At 33.1% G+C, this 16,746-nt stretch overlaps 1 protein-coding gene across 2 annotated transcripts in view; it reads left to right on the top strand.

Moving 5' to 3' along the window:
- Art4 (arginine methyltransferase 4) overlaps positions 1-16,746 on the top strand; it is a 142,097-nt gene that overhangs the window by 59,822 nt on the left and 65,529 nt on the right. For both annotated transcript variants that reach the window (XM_035351749.2, XM_035351750.2), the window contains exons 9-10: positions 278-453; positions 6,654-6,791. In XM_035351749.2, the coding sequence (XP_035207640.1) occupies positions 278-453; positions 6,654-6,791 (314 nt within the window). The remainder of the gene's footprint in view (positions 1-277; positions 454-6,653; positions 6,792-16,746) is intronic.

The following is a 16,746-nucleotide window of genomic DNA, read 5'->3' as shown; positions in this document are numbered from 1 at the left end:
TAATGCATGTTAAGTAGGGCACAGTGTAATTAAATGACATGATGTTAATGTGAATTAGTAAAATTTCAGATCCTTTTTTCAATGTAAATTAAAAAATACTGACTATGGAGAGGCTTTATTTTGTGGTATTTCAGCAGTATCAGTCACACAGTCTCCCCTAAAATTTGGGATATATTTGGAGCAATTAAGAAATTTTTATTAATGATACATTTTTCCTTAATTTATATTTTAAAATGTTTTTATTGTAGGAATTCCAATAAAAAAATTTTTTTTTTAGGATACATTTGATATCAATATTTGTATGGCCAAATCATTGCGTTATACTGTAGACTTTCAAGTAGCTCAAGAAACCGATTTGCACAAAATAGATATTCCTCTGACATATACATTGAATCAGACTGGCGAAATTCACGGTTTAGCATTCTGGTTTGATGTTGCCTTTTTTGGTTCTACGTAAGTTAAAATATTTTTTTAATATGATGAGTTAATTACCTCTTATCATAGTGTAGTTTAAACTAAAAGTATTCATTTAGTTATCAGTTTTATTTTCTTCAGGATTGTAGTTTTTCCTTTCTTTCATTAAATAATATTTATAGAACTGTTTCTATGAGCACGTTGTTAACCATGTATAAAATTGTTATGAAATATTCTTCTGTTGCTATGTATGGAATAAAAACAGAGTGACAAAGAGCCATAAACAATAATTCACTTTAGATAAATATAATAATGTTTATTTTTCCAGACATTCATTTAATTTTGTCCAAAAAAGATTTTAAAAATTACAAGAAAAGGACATTTTTTCTTTTATGTCAAAAACTAAAGAGAGCCATTAAAAAAGAGAAAAAGAAAGAAAAGAAAAAAACTTACCATATTTTAATGATAGCAGAATTTTTTAGTACTTTAGGATCTGCAAGCAAAAATGTGAATTTTTTACATTTGACTTTGATGAATATGATTTCTTGTTAAATTGCTTCTTTTTGCTCTTTTAGTTATCTGTGCTCTTTATAAAATTCAAAATATTGCAGTAAAAAAGTTTTACTGAATTTCGAAATCAATATTTTCCTTAATAACATATGAGAATATTTTAACAATTTTATAAGATGGTTAGCTAGCAGAAAGATTATTTATGTCGTTATTAGTTTAACTATTAATTTATGTGCCATTTAATGCTTCTATAATTTTACATTAGAAACCTCTCGTAAGTAACTGACATGTCTGAGGATATTGAAGTGTGTAACTTGTTCCAAAGCGAATTAGCGAAATTTATATGTATTACTGAATATTTCCCTCCATAATTCTTGGAAATCTGAATATGATAGCAGATAAACAAATGTTATTATGTAAATGCATCCTTTTTAATGTGAATAAAAAAAAAAAAAAAAAAATCAGTACGCTTTTCTAACAGAATAACCATCTGAATTCTACTCTGAGTATCTATTGATGGCTTTCTGTTAATCTGGTCAAATGAAAAGATTAACTATATTTTAGAAAATTTCAGTATATTTTCCCTTCTTTCAGAGAAAACTTGTCTGGTAGACATATTTCTAAAGAAAATAATCAAGTAAAAGTTGGGTTTTAAAACTAGAAGACACTTTTTTCCCTCCCTATTTGAGAAGGGAAATCAATCATTATTGTAATTCTAATATTAAACCTTTGCTACTCATTTCAAAAGTTTCTTTCGACTTTTAACTGGTTTTGATTAGCAATTTTTACACACACACACACACACACAAAAAAAAAAAAAAAAAAAAAAAAAAAAAGATTTTACCTTGCAGATTAAGTATTAGCAGTTAGTAAGGCATGTTTTAGAAATTTTACTGAATTTAAATGTTCAGGATGTGAGCAAATAATAGAAGTTAATAAAATTCAATACAACATAATAGATTTGATCTATTCTGGCCTACTATGTCTGTCAGGCTAGATGCAGGTTTTTCATAATGCACCACATTTTTATTCATAAATTCTATCAATTTATATAACCTTTATGTGCCAGCTACATAAATTAAAATTACTGAATGAAATGAAAGTTTTGGTTTGTTAGCTTCTTTCTGGCTTTGAATTTACTATTTAATTACGCTTGCTTGGATGCAGGAGGGTACGACGAACCAACATGTTCGATCGCATCCACCTCAGTGCACGACTTCACGTGATGACAGGAACATTGTGCGCATTTCAGTGACGGATTGCTCAGTCACATCACGAACCATAGCACAGCACATTCAGTCTGTAATGCATCATCGCAGTGTCTGCGTGTACCATTCGACGCCATTTACAGCAGAGTGGTCTGTCCACAAGACATCCACCATTGAAGCAGAACCACAGACGCTTCCGCCGCCAATGGTGCGATGAAAGAAGGATGTGGACGTCAGAATAGAATGAAATTATCTTTACTAATGAGTCATGCTTCTGTCTGCAACACCACGATGGTTGGATTCGAGTCTGGAGAGAAGATGCTGAACAGTTGCGTTATGCACCACCACACCGGTCCTGCACCTGGTACTATGGTATGGGGCGGTATTGGATATCATCCTCGCACTCCTCTAATATGCATTGCCGTTGCTTTAAACAGCCAGCACTATATCTCCGAGATGTTGGAGCCAGTTGTCATTCCTTACCTTCAGGGCTTGCCCACAGCCATATTTCAACAGGATAATGCGCGACCACACGTGACACGCATTGTCCAAAGGTTCTGCGTCATTCGCCAGATTTAGTTGCTTCCTTGGCCAGTTCGCTCTCCGGATCTTTCGCCGATAGAAAACATGTGGTCCATGGTTGCTGAACGATTGACCCAGATTACATCCCAAGCTGCCACACCAGATGAACACGTCCAATGCTGAGGCGTGTGGCAGTGGTGATCTCCAACAGTGGCAGCTACTCTGGCTACTGATTCTGGAAGGAACTGCACTTCACAGAAGTCTATAAATCTAATCATTTGGTACTTGGTCAACATGTTATCTACTAAGTAAATTTGTGATATCTCTTGTCTTTCTTGGTGTTGCAATTTGGGTGGCCAGCAGTGTAAATTTCTTAAAACAGAGGTATTGATTAAAGCAGTGGCTCTCAACCTTTACTCCCCCAAGTACCCCTTTCGCTGTTGCTTGATGATTATTCCCTTCCTTTTTTTTCATTTCTGTTCTTGAAAAATATGTGTACATTTGTTTAAATTAATTTTTTTAACTATATTTTATAAATTAAAGCAAAAGTATAAAAATATTGATACATACTAAAACTTGAATAAAAGTAGTTTTTATATTCATAAACTAAAATTAAATACTTAACAAGGAAATAAAAGGCTGATCGCATGCCGCCCTTAAACTATAATTTCCCCTCTTCGGTTGAGAACCCCTCGTTTAAAGCGAGTGTTCAGCAAAGCTGTGGAGTTGGTAGGCAAAATAACCGACTTCGACTCCCTCATATATATGTAAACATATACACATGGGTTATAGCTTATTTTTTTATATAAAAGAAGTAATAGATGCTATGGAAAAAATTGATGCATAGCAAAATTTTTATATTAATTAGCCTTTATTATGAAATGGAAGAAATGCCATTATTAATTTCTGAGAAACAGTATAACTTCGGCAAGATCTCCTTTGTTAGAGAACCATAGATCCGATTTGGTAAACTTCAGAACTAAGAAGAATCTTTCCACACTAACTTGAGTAGGAGGAAGAACTGTTACTGTTAGGGCTACTTCCTTTAACTTTTCAGGATAGATTTTTATAAGTTCTAAAAGTGGTGTCTTGCAAGAGCAATCATATTTCTCTATTTCTTCAGAGGCCGTATAAATTTTGTTTGTATTTTTTAATTTTTATATCTAACGGCTCTTGGTTCTGTATTTTCATTCGCTTTGCCTTAGCCTTCGCTTTGCCTGAAATTTTTTAACATAAAATCTGCTGTGGAGCGTCGCAAGATCGTGGGGGGATGTGTCTCCAGATACGTTAAAAAATACTTGGCATAATTTATGGCACGCTACCATATTTCATGGTGAGGACGATGAAGACGATAGCTGCGAATTTGAAGGTTTTCGGACATCACAAACTAAAGGTGAAATTTTCCAGTTATTGGATTTTGTAGAGAAATGTGGAGAAGCGGTGATAAATGAAGATGATATAACAGAAGTTTTTCATTGCAATGACAATGTCCCAATCATTAATCAATTAATGGACGGCGAAATCTGTAGTATGGTTCTAGATCCAGAAAATACCGCTTCCGATAGTGAAGAAAGTGATAGAGAGGTTATTGAAAATGAAAAAATTTCAATTGACAAGTTAGTCGGTAATATCGACACAGCAGTTACAGGACTTGAACAGTGGAACTTTGTAACTGAAGAAGAAATTATGTCTGTTTATAGAATTAAAGAGAAAGTATTAGCACAAAAAAATGAGGCAACTTATATGACTTACATTGAAAGAAATGTATAATAAAGTAAACAAATAAATATTAAGCTCTTTTTTTTTTTTTTTTGGTGTGTGTGTGTGTGTAAATTTTGATACCTTTTAGATCATAATTGCTCTTTATTTCATAAATTATGGTTTCATATTTTTAATTGTGTAATTTCTGCATGCCGCCATCTTACCAGATTTAAATTGATGATCAGTAATCCGAGAAAACCTGAATCTGAAATCGCCGAAGTCCTGACGAGTCCAGATTACAGACTTTGTACTATATTGAACCCAGCTAGATCTTATTTTCCAGCAAACTAGTTTCTCTTTTCTTCATTGAAGAAATGATTCCTTTTGCAATAAACCCTCCATTTCAGAAAGAACAAACATTACATTCTTCCATTCTCGCCTCCTGTTAATTCTTCCAGTGAAACATTAGGGTGAATGTTAGTGAAACATTGGGGTTATCTACATCTTCTAACATTTTCGCCTTCTGTTAATTCTTCAGATTGTAGCTTTTTTGTGGCTTTATACAGTGTTGAAAGAAGAGTTTCCAATTCTACAAGATCATTCCATAGTCTTTTTGTTAGTGAAACATTAAGATTATCTACATCTTCTGAAAAAGTTCTTAATTCTAACAACCACCATATCATCAAATATGTACTTCTCCATCGCATTGCTCAATCAATAATATCTCCTTTTCCTGCTTGCTTCCTAAGAATGGCATCATTTTTGGGAGTTCTTGCTGCTATTGCTGCTTACCTAAATTTACCAGTAAGATTTTTAAGTAAATGAATCTGTTTAATCAACAATAGCAAATATCATGTTTATCCTGCTCCATTATATTTATTTATTAATATGTCAGTAAAATAGAAAATGACTATTAATATATATAGTTCATAAATAAAAATATTAACTCAGTTTGTCTTTAATTTCATATATATATATATATTCACTTTAATTGCATTTCATATATATATATTCACTTTAATTGCATTTCAAATTCGAACTGTTTAACAAAAACTAGAGTCGGAGTCAACATGCTTTAAGCGACTCGAACTCCAATCCCACAGCTCTGGTGTTCAGAAAATGAACAACTTTAGAGCTGCAGTTTTAAACTGGCTGTAGTTTATGAAGGAAAGTGTATAAGTAAGTCACAAAGGCAATTGCAAAATAACCTAACAAGATACTCAACTGAAAACCATTTTTATTTCTCAACATGATCTTAATTACTTGCACACTTGTCCCATCATTTTATCAGTGCTCCAGTACCAGCTGCATAAAATTCTTTGGGTTGCAGTCTCAGCGACATTACTTCTTTATATTAAACTTTGTCATCATATGCAAAGTGTTTGCCTCCAAGATGTTCTTTTAGTGAACTAAACAGGTTGTATGAAGGCACGAACGTGAAAAATTTGCGTTGCCCTCACCGGGATTTGAACTCTGTACTTTCCGAATATGCTTTGGACAAGCTTTCAGTTACCACAAATGCATGCAGAAAGGAGAGAGAAAATACCTCATATACTTCCCCTTTTAAAGGGCATCTGGGGATTAGAAGACCCAATCACCAAATCCTGGTGCTGATGAATTATTGTCCTCCACCTTTTAGTTTGGATGCCATGTGTAGAGTCATTAGGTTATAACGATGCAGGAACATGAAAAATGTACAGTGCCCTCTCTGGGTTTCGAACTTTGGATCTCCCAAATACGAGCTTCCAGTTACACCTTGAAAATATGCAGAAAGGAGGGTGAAAATACCTTTTAAGGTACTGATATTGTAATTGTTATATTGTACAGTACATTTTTCGAATCATTTCCTTCACCGGTGTCCAGTCTGCCTGTATCAGAATGAGATGTCAACTTTTATTTCCTCTGCAAACTTTGGTGTGGCTTTGAGAAGAATTTCAACCCACTTGTGTGCAGTTTTATGCAACAAACACTTCTTTTCATAAACAGAAAACATTCCTTTATAAATACCACAAAATCCTGAATGTCACTTTCTTGTGCAGACAGCAAGTTTCATCAGCATTTTCAAACTGAATTATGCATGTGCAACTGGTACTTTAAGAAATCAATATCATGAATATGGTTCTGCCATCTATTAACATACAGAGTAAGTAATCAGTGCTATTTGCAAATTATACTTTTATCATGCCAATTTGTGACTTATTTAATAACTTTCCCCTGTATTTGATACATACCTCACTTTATCAATATATTTTAATTTTTACTCATTAATAATATGTTCATCATCTTAATGTCACTTAGGCAAACAGTTTGGCTCTCAACTGCACCTACTCAACCTTTAACACACTGGTATCAAGTGAGGTGCCTTCTCGAGACGCCATTATTTGCACAGCGAGGGCAAACTGTTTCCGGTAAAGTGGTCCTTAATTCAAATAAGAGGTAAAGTTTGTATTACATTTACGTATTTTCAGTAAATGTCTTTTTTTATTTGATGCTTATGTTAAGTTTCTTAATGTGAGAAAAATCTTCAACCATTCAGAAGTTAAAATTGTTTTTAAAATTATGCTTGTCAAGAAAACTTTCTTTAAAAATATGTTAAGAAACTTACAGAAGCTCAGAATTTTATTCATCATTTTAATAGTTTTAACTATTAAATTCATTAAGCATTCTCAAAGGCATTCAGTTTTTGTGAATTTTTAGAATATGTGTGGTAGAGTATATTTGTCATTCAGAATACAAATTAGAGTAAACCCTAAATGTCATTCTGTATATAAGTAGAGATTTTTTTTGAAGGGAGGGGGTAGTTATTTGCATGCTGTAACATATTCAGCCCTAGGAGAATTTAAAAGGAATAAAACTTATTGTTATTTTGGGTAATTTCCTTGTACAGAAAGAATTTTTTAAAAATTCATATACCACATTTCCTGGCTTATTCCAAGCATTTTAGTGCTAGGCTTTGGAAATTTCTAGAATATTCACATGATTTCATCTTCCTGTATTGTACATAGTTTTTCCATCTGAGGGCTGTTTTGTTGGAAAATTGTATTCCTTTGTTTATTTTTGTTCAATTGTATTCTTGTAGAACCATTGCTTTTAGAAAGAGCCTTAGGTTTCAGAGAGTGAGAAATCTGGCAGTTACGGTGGTTGTAGTATGTCAGAGATCTTTTAAGAGGACCCTATTTTTTCCCCCTGTAAATGTTATTGTTACTTTGCCAAATGATTTAAAAAAAGTTTTAATTCTGTTTGAACTATAAAGTGAACCACATCATCTTGGATCATATCACTTTATTCCTGAATAACGTGAACCATGCCATCACAAGTGATATCACTTCATTCATTTCTTACCTAAAGAATAAGCTAACTTTTTCTAATACCAAAGTTTGATTGTTAGAAGTTTTATGGTTTTAACTTTTTGAGTATAGGGATATATTGTTATGGCTCTTCCTTATCTTTATGCAGTTACTTCTCATATACAGTTCCTAGTTGCCAAATTTCTGCAGTTATTTTTGATATAATATCAAAACATTTTTTAATCCCAGACTTTCACCTTATGAATTATATACTGTAGTTTACTATAATACTGTAGTTTAACTATAATACTGTAGTTTCAAATTTATATTTTCTTGGCACATACTTTTCTTAATACAGAGCAAGAGATATAAGATTTATTTATTTCTGCTTATATTTAACTATGTTAATTACATAAAAAATTTAAAATTATCATTAATTTACTTCAAAAGTTTTGTCTATTCAAAACCTGTCTCATTATTTTTAAAATGATATAAATATAGATTTTTGGATCTTGGAAAATTCAGCTGTGGCTCTTGAACTTTATGAAATCTACCATATGGCTTTTGTCGTCATGAAGCCTGGCGACCCTTGATATATTGTTTCATTTTGTGGCCATTTTCACATATTCAAGTGCAAGGTGTCTCTTTCTTGCAAGAATGATATAGCATTCTTCCACAGTTGATTGAATAAAAAATTGTGAACATTTAAAAAAAGTTAACACACAACCTACTTATAGCTTTTCTTGCTACAAGCAAACTTGTAAAGTGATCATCATTAGGGACTTTTGGCAAGTTATTGCTGTTCTTGGTGGCATTTAAAAAACAAGAGTCATAAAAATAAGGAAATAACATTATTATTTATTAGAATAATGAAAATAAGCTGTTTCTGAACTAGGAAGAAATGAAATTTTAATGTTTGTGTTTTATTATGCATTTTAGAAGATAATTAAAAATGCAAATTTTTTTTCCTTGTAATGTAAGTTTCTCATAGTTTAAGTTTTAAAAGGTAATATTTGGCATTTTCTGAAAACATTATGCTTTTTTTATGTGTAGGGAGAAATGTTATGTATTGCACATACTACTCAGTATTGTTTTTAGTGATTCACATTAAGTTACTCAACATAAGTTGTGAATGTTTGGCAATTTTTTTACTACTGATATTTGGGGGGTCAGCTTATATGTGAAAAACGTTTGCAAATAATTTAATACCAAAAATGTTATTATAGGTTAAATAATTGATTTTTTAAAATTTAGTCATATATATTAATTAAATTTTTTAATATAAATTAAAATAACCTACTTACAGCTTTTCTTGCTACAAGCAAACTTGTTAAGTGATCATCATTAGGGACTTTTGGCAAGTTATTGCTGTTCTTGGTGGCATTTAAAAAATAAGAGTCATATAAAGCTGTAAGTAGGTTATAATTTCCTTAAAATCTTTTCTTGAAGCAACTCTGAATGAATGTTATCATCCCTTATTTCACCAATAATATGATTATAATGTTCCTCATTGATATTATCATCTTCAGTCCTATCACTAGAAGAATACACTGTCCTTTTTTGTGCAGGTATTTAAAAAAATACATACATTATTTGTAAAAATGAGAGTACAACTGTTGAGGATGACTACTTGAAAATGGTTACATAATTGAGAACCACTGTGAAACTTGCTATGGCAATGTTGAAGTGCCAAGTAATGTACATACATTCCCAGAAGTTGGAAGAATTGTGAAAGAGAAACTATTGGCACCAAAAGTGTACTCTAAAATATTGTTGGAAGCTGAAGATGCATTGCCATACTTATTTTCAGCAGCTAAGTTAGATGCTCAGTTATTGGTATTTTTGATTATATATGTTTGTGGATTTTTAAGATGAGTTTAAATTTGGCTTATATATAAGTTTTAAATATTGGTGTAATTTTGGGAGCAAATTTCACTTTTTGCCTTATACACAAGGTAAACCCTAAATGCAGTTCACCTGACTGCTAAGTTTCACGACTGATTAAGAATTGGATTCCCTAGCTCTTTGATCCATATTTGTATACTGTAGTATAAGCTCTGAAAATTTCCGGAAGAATTAGTTGTAGGGCATGGAAAATGTATTTTGGGGAATCTTCTTGAAAACGAGTTCATGAGGAATCACCAAGGCCCATCAGTGATGAACATGCTTCTATCTTGCATTCTGCTTGAGCTATTATAACTATTCAAATGCTATTGTGCTTAGAACCGAAAATCTCAATTTTGTATGACAAACATAAATAAGCACTTAAATATAAGCAAGTGTCCACAAATTTGATTAAACACAAACTGAACTCTTTAAAACTCTCATTTCAGAGGCAGAAAATAAACAAATAACTGTAAGCAAAACAACATACACCAATATAATCAAAAAAGATTAAAATATTTGGAGGCCTGTTGCTGAAAGCTATTTTCCTAAAACCACTGTGCTATGGCAGTCATATATTGTAGCTCACAATAGTTTATTGCTCCTATCATAACTAAAGTTTAAAAAAAAAAAATTAAAAAAATTAAAAATGCCCAAAGAAAAAAAAAAATGTTTAATAAAGTACAATGTCTGAGATCCAGACGTAAAGTCACTGAACACTGGTAGTTCGGTACGAGGTTCAAATCCCGCGAACGGGCTGGCTGCATGGTCGTTCTCGTGGTTTTCCCCATGTGTAATGTGTATACGAGCCAGTTTCCCTTAGAAAGTCCTCCAAGAGGGCATTCTTACCCTTAGGCAGATAGCCCTCTAGGCTTTCCCATAATCACACACACACACACACACACTGAGATCCAGACATCGAATATCTGAACCTTAAAGTCAGCAACAAACAAATTTTTTTAGGAATTTTTTTTTATGCTTTGCACATGCACATTTGATTTTTTCCCCATAAGAAAACGGGGAGAATCCCAATTTTTAATTTCACTTCTGCACTAAATAAAATACCTCATTATTGAAGCAACAATCATTTTAGAATAAATTTGTGTGATCAATAACTTGGCTCCATAGCGGCATATCTCTGCTTGGCATACATCTCAAACCGAAATATCTTACATAGAAACATCGTTGATTTTACAACTACTAATGTTTTATATCCCTGACGCCAACCTGCCGAATCATTTATTTTGCTTTCATCACCGTATGTTTATCAACACATTAAACTTGAGTAATGTCTCGTGCAACAATGTGTACAATTTTTTTTTGTGTGTGTGTGTGTATTCGTAATTGAATAGTAAAGACTATGGACACCTTTTACGTTGCCATTATGCTTGGCAATAATTACAGATTTAAGTTAAGTGTGCTAAATGTTACGAGGAAAAATTAAACAAAATTTCCTTCCACATGCTAAAAATAGATTTTGTTAATAATTCTCATAGGCCAAAAGATTACATTTAGTGCTATTTGAATTAAGAATAAATGAATTCTTATTCACATAAAACCAGAACCGACGCCAGAGCTCATATGACTGCAATGTGTGGCAGAATTTAGTGAAGACAAAATTTTTGCAGTTTAGAGAAGCACCATGTAACAAAATTTAGGGATAGCACTGGAATAAAAAATTAAGGGGTGGTAAAAATTTAGAACTTAGGGGGGTGCTTGGTTGTGGAATTTAGGACCCACAAACTGCATCAGGCAGCAAAATATCTAGCGCCGGCCCTCAGTAAGCTTAAGCCATTCAGGACCAGCGTCGCATATACGAGAAGAGCTTCGATCAATCTCTACAGCCCAGCACAATTTATTTGAATTTTCAAATGCCAGTAGATGGTGCTAAATTGTAATGATTTTCACATCAGTTAAGTCATGTGGCTTTTTGACTTTCATTTATGAGCATCAGTTTCTTTTAGGTGCTTCTGGTTTTGATAGATTTATTGGTGTAAACAAACTGGGAATCGCAGCTCTTTAAGTTAAAGGGACACCGGCGTGTTTGTCTTTATTCTTTGCGTTTTTCGTTATTAAAATGCTGAATTTTTTTTTTTTTTTTTTTTTTTTTTTTTTTTTTTTTTTTGGTAAAAGTAGACTTAACTGCTGAAAATGCGTCAGCCGGTGGTGGCATTCCATTTCAGGGGGTTCTGTCCCGTGGCTGCACTTCGTTCTCCCCGCGCTGGTCCAAGCATGTGCAAAAATCAGACACAAGTACAATAAATAACTGAATTAATACAATTCAGGTTTAATTGTTTCAGTGCACAATAGAAGCGAGACGAAATTTAACAGAACATTTTGTCTTTCATCACAAATCTCATGCTACATAGCCAATAATGTGTAGCGGATGCTGTTAAGCTAGCTAAAATTATAGTTTACTGATTCCAAAAATGTTCAGTTAATATAGCAGATTGCACTGTTAATTAACTTTCTGATTTAATCCATTTTTTTTAATAGGCTGCTATAATTACAGCAATTTTATGAAAACTAAAGTTTGAACTTTCAATTATGTCAAAAACAGTTTCTAATTCTGGGGTGCAACAGGATCTACAAAGTGACAGCATGTTCCAATGTCCAAACAAAAAATTGAATTACTGCAAAAAAATGGATATATAAATATTGGTATATCTGTCTCAAAATTATGCGAGGAGTATGGCATTGGAAAGTGAACTGTATAATCACATAACAGGAAAAGGAACTTTACGAATTTTTTGAGAATTCTGATGTCCCACTCGTAATGAATAAGAATTATTCGCTATTCTAAAGGTGGCGATCATGCAAAGTTATGATTGAATGGTCTGACAGAGATGCAGCGAGGGTCCATTGACGGGTCCAAAGCTAATGGCTCAAGCCAAAAATATTTCATGAAGAAATGAACTTAAAAACTGAGTGCATATTCGACAAAATTTTAAAATCGCTGTGGTATAATACAATTAAAAATATCAGGTAAAAAAGCTTCAGCTGATACTGAAGCTGCTGAACTACTTGCAGATGAATTCATTGAACTCATTAATAGTGAAATGTTATCTTCAGGACAAATTTACAATGCTGACGAATCTGTTCATTTCTGGCAGTATGTAGCACGAGAAACCTTGGGAACCTCTACAGAAAAAGTTACAACTGGTGTCAAAGATTCCAAAGCTAGACTAACAATTTTAGCAGGTGCAAATGCTGCAGGAATGCACAAGTGTAAATTTTTCGTAAACAGAAAAAATGCATGACCTCGAGCATTTAAGGGAGCAAAGAGTTTCCCTTTGTATATCATGTAAATAAAGGAACACAGATAACACAAGCATTAATGTATGATTGATTTGAAAATCATTTCATACCCGAGGCTTGGCAAAATTTGAATTCAGTTGGTTTACCTAATGACGCCAAAATTGTCCTGATTGTAGATAACTATTCGGCTCATAGTATTTATCTTAAAAGTTTTAATGAAAGATAATGTATCCATGTTATTTTTTTCTCCAAATTGCACGTCCATCATTCAGCCTATGGATATCAGAATAGTGTGCCTGCTGAAATGAAAATATAAAGTAGCATTTTTAAAATCCATGTTTAATTTCTTGAATAATTGCAAGACTGTTCAAGAATTTAAAAAATATTTTAGCATAAAATATATGTGTGGAGCATCACAAGATCGTGGAAGGATGTGCCTCCAGATCTTTTTAAAAATTGGTGGTATAATTTATTGCCAGCTAACCATATTTCATGGTGAGGATAGCTGCGAAGGCTTTTGGATATCGCAAACCACAGGTGAATTTTTCCAATTAATATATTTTGCAAAGAAATGTGGAGAAGCGGTAATAAATGAAGATAATATATTAGAAGTTTTTCATTGAGATGAAAATGCTCCAATGATCAATCAGTTAACGGATGGCGAAATCTGAAGTATGGTTCTAGATCCAGAAAATACTGGTACCGATTTTGAAAAAATTGACAGAGAGGTTATTGAAAACGAAAAAATTTCGATTAGCAAATTAGTCGGAATTCTCATCGCAGCAACTACAGGGCTTGAACAGTGGAACTTTGTAACTGAATGTCTGTCTATAGAACTGAAGAGAAGGTATTAGCACAAAAAATGAAGCAACTTAAACAATTTACATTCAAAGAAATGTTTAATAAAGTAAACAAATATTAAGCCTTTTTTTTTTAAATTTTAATACCCATTAGATCTAAATGCTTCATTATTTCATAAATCACAATTTCATATTTTAAATTTTATAATTTTTACATGCCATCTACTAGATTTAAACTGATCTAATATCCGGAAAAAAACCCAAATCCTGAATCGCTGAACTCCCAACGAGTCTGGATCTCGGACATTGTACTACATTAATGTATGTTAAAAACATTCAGTGGTGTATAACATTATATATACATTTATATTTCGGGCCCACCAGCGGCCGAGCGGTAAAGACGCTGAACACTGGTAGTTCGGTCTGAGGTTCGAATCCCGCGAACGGGCTGGCTGCATGGGCGTTTTCGTGGTTTTCCCCATGTGTAACGTGTATACGAGCCAGTTTCCCTTAGAAAGTCCTCCACGAAAGGCATCCCTCCCTTTAGGCAGATAGCCCTCGTGTGCTTTGCCATAACTGAATAATCCAATCCAATCCATTTATATTTCGAATTACAGTCTTGGTTTTTAGTTTTGCCAAGCATCTGAAAAAAAGTCTCTCTTTATTTATGAGATAAGGAAAACTATAATCAGTGTGTAATATACAGGGTGATTCTAAATTGTCTACAAATTAAGAGGGATGATAGTGCCCATCCAGACGAGTAATAATTACCATGGAACATAGAGTCGCATTCCATTCTGAGAGGCAGAAAAGAGGAATATTAGAATTCCAACCTGAACTAACAATAGTGTTGGGAAAGCGAATGAACAAGACCAAAAATTATGCAATCAGATGTATTGTTTAGTGGAAAACTCACAGAAAGCGCTCAGAATGCTGACAACTCGCTTTTCCATTTCTGGCGTTCGTACATTTTGCGAACGTCCTCCATTGCTTTTTGAGATGGCAAAAGAATTGGTTTCTTGCATTCTTTAATCAAATCTGAAAAGGTTGGATGACTTGGAATCTGACGAGTGGAAACCACTGTTTGTACAATTTTCGTGCTTCACGTCCATTCCCTTTTACTTCACCGTATGTGAGGTGAATATCTGCCAATTTCTCCTACCTATATTTCACCACAGCATTCACGAAAAGTTTGGATGATGTTACTAAGTAATACTTGAAGCGATGATGTTGTGCTTTTTTTAAGGACACCGTTTGCACAGATTGGCTTTCTCTGCTACAAATTAAGGGTAGAATGCTGCTTCTTCACAGTGCCAATTTTCATGCAGTTAATTCTTGATAGTCCTTAGGAGATAGTCCCCTTGTTCTTCCTTGATCCGTTTCTACTTTCCTCATTTCTGCCTCTCGGAGTGGAATGCGACCCTATGTTCTATGGTAAGTATTGCTTGTCCGGATGGGTACTGTCACCCCTTTTAATTTCTAAAAACAATTTAGAATCACTCTGTATATCCCTTAACTCTGCTTTTCGAAAATCAGCCCTTTGCACTGGCTAGCTTACAGTTGTTGTTTCTAAATGCACTCATGTAATGTGAAATAAACATATGGGCAAGTAATAAATTGACTAAATCAACTAGTGATAACCGTTATCATATCACTACTTGATATTAAGTAATAATAATTTCCTAGATTTCAAGTCCGGAGAGATAAGTTAACTGTTACCAAATTCTACTTTCCCAAAAATGTAAGTTAAATTTCATTTACTAAAAAATTCTATCAAATCGCCAACAGTGATTTATGCTCGAGTTTTTGTGTAATATTAGTAACAGAGGGATGAGGAATTGAGCAAGTGGTAGATAGACAGAGAAACAAGTGAGCTGAGAACTTTTCCCTAACTACAAGGTGTCTTTTGAGACTATCTAATAAGGGGACTGGAAAGTAATGTCGCTTTCTTACATTAAATTCAAATGAATAAATTTGTAGCAAGTTTTTATTTTTAATCAATAGTATAATCACCCTCATTATCAGCAACCTTTTGCAACCTAGTATGCCGATTTCAATCCCAGACCAATAAAAATCAATTGGTTTTTGAGTAAAATATCTCGAGATGGCATTTTGGACATCATCCAAATTTTCAAATTTTTTGTCACTAAGAAAATGTTGTAGGGATCGGAATAAATGGGAATCTGAGGGTGCGATATCGGGCAAATATGGTGCGTGAGGCAGTACCTCTCACCCCAATTCATTATATTTTTCCAGTGTTCGTATTGCACAGTGCAGTCTTGCATGTTGCAGAATGATGCTTTTTCCATTGACAATCGCCAGATATTTTTCGATTAAAGAGTAGTTCACTAGATCCAGTTGTTCACAATAAAGGTCTACATTAACAGTTTTTCCAGGTTTCAGCAATTCAAGATGAACAATTCCCCAAATACTCTATCAAACACCCAGAAGCACCTTTTCAAAGCAAGTTATAAAAGTTATGTATAATCTTATTCTTAATCTTTCTTGTATCATAAGAAATATTTAAGTGTTTATTACATCTGCATTGTTATTTTTTTAATATTATCTACAGTACAAAGTCTGAAATCCAGACTCGTCGGGACTTCAGCGATTCCAGATTTGGGATTTTTGCGGTTAATAGATCATCAGTTTAAATCTAGTAAGATGGCATGTAGAATTTATAAAATTAAAAATATGAAATCTGGATTTATGAAATAATGAAGTATTTTTGATCTAAAGAGTATCAAAATTTACAAAAAAAAAAAAAGCTTAATATATATTTGTTTACCTTATTAAACATTTCTTTCAATGCAAGTTGCGCTTCTTCTTCTTCTTCTTCTTCTTCTTTTTTTTTGTGCTAATACTTTCTCTTTAATTCTGTAGACAATCGTGATTTCTTTACTTACATTGTTGAAGTCCTGTAACTGCTGTTTCGAGAATTCCGACTAACTTGTCAATTGAAATTTTCTCGTTTTCAGTAACTTCTGTCACTTTCTTCACTATCGGTAGCGGTTTTTTCTGGATGTGAAACCATACTACAGATTTCGCCATTCGTTAATTGATTGATGATTGAAAAGCATTGTCATCATAATGAAACTTCTTTTATATAATCTTCATTTATTACCGCTTCTCCACATTTCTTTACAAAATCCATTAATTGGA

Source organism: Stegodyphus dumicola, chromosome 9, assembly GCF_044657685.1.
Source record: "Stegodyphus dumicola isolate Sdum_Otavi_A_Nest chromosome 9, ASM4465768v1".
Lineage (NCBI taxonomy): Eukaryota > Metazoa > Arthropoda > Arachnida > Araneae > Eresidae > Stegodyphus > Stegodyphus dumicola.
This window is presented reverse-complemented; position numbering and strand designations above follow the sequence as displayed.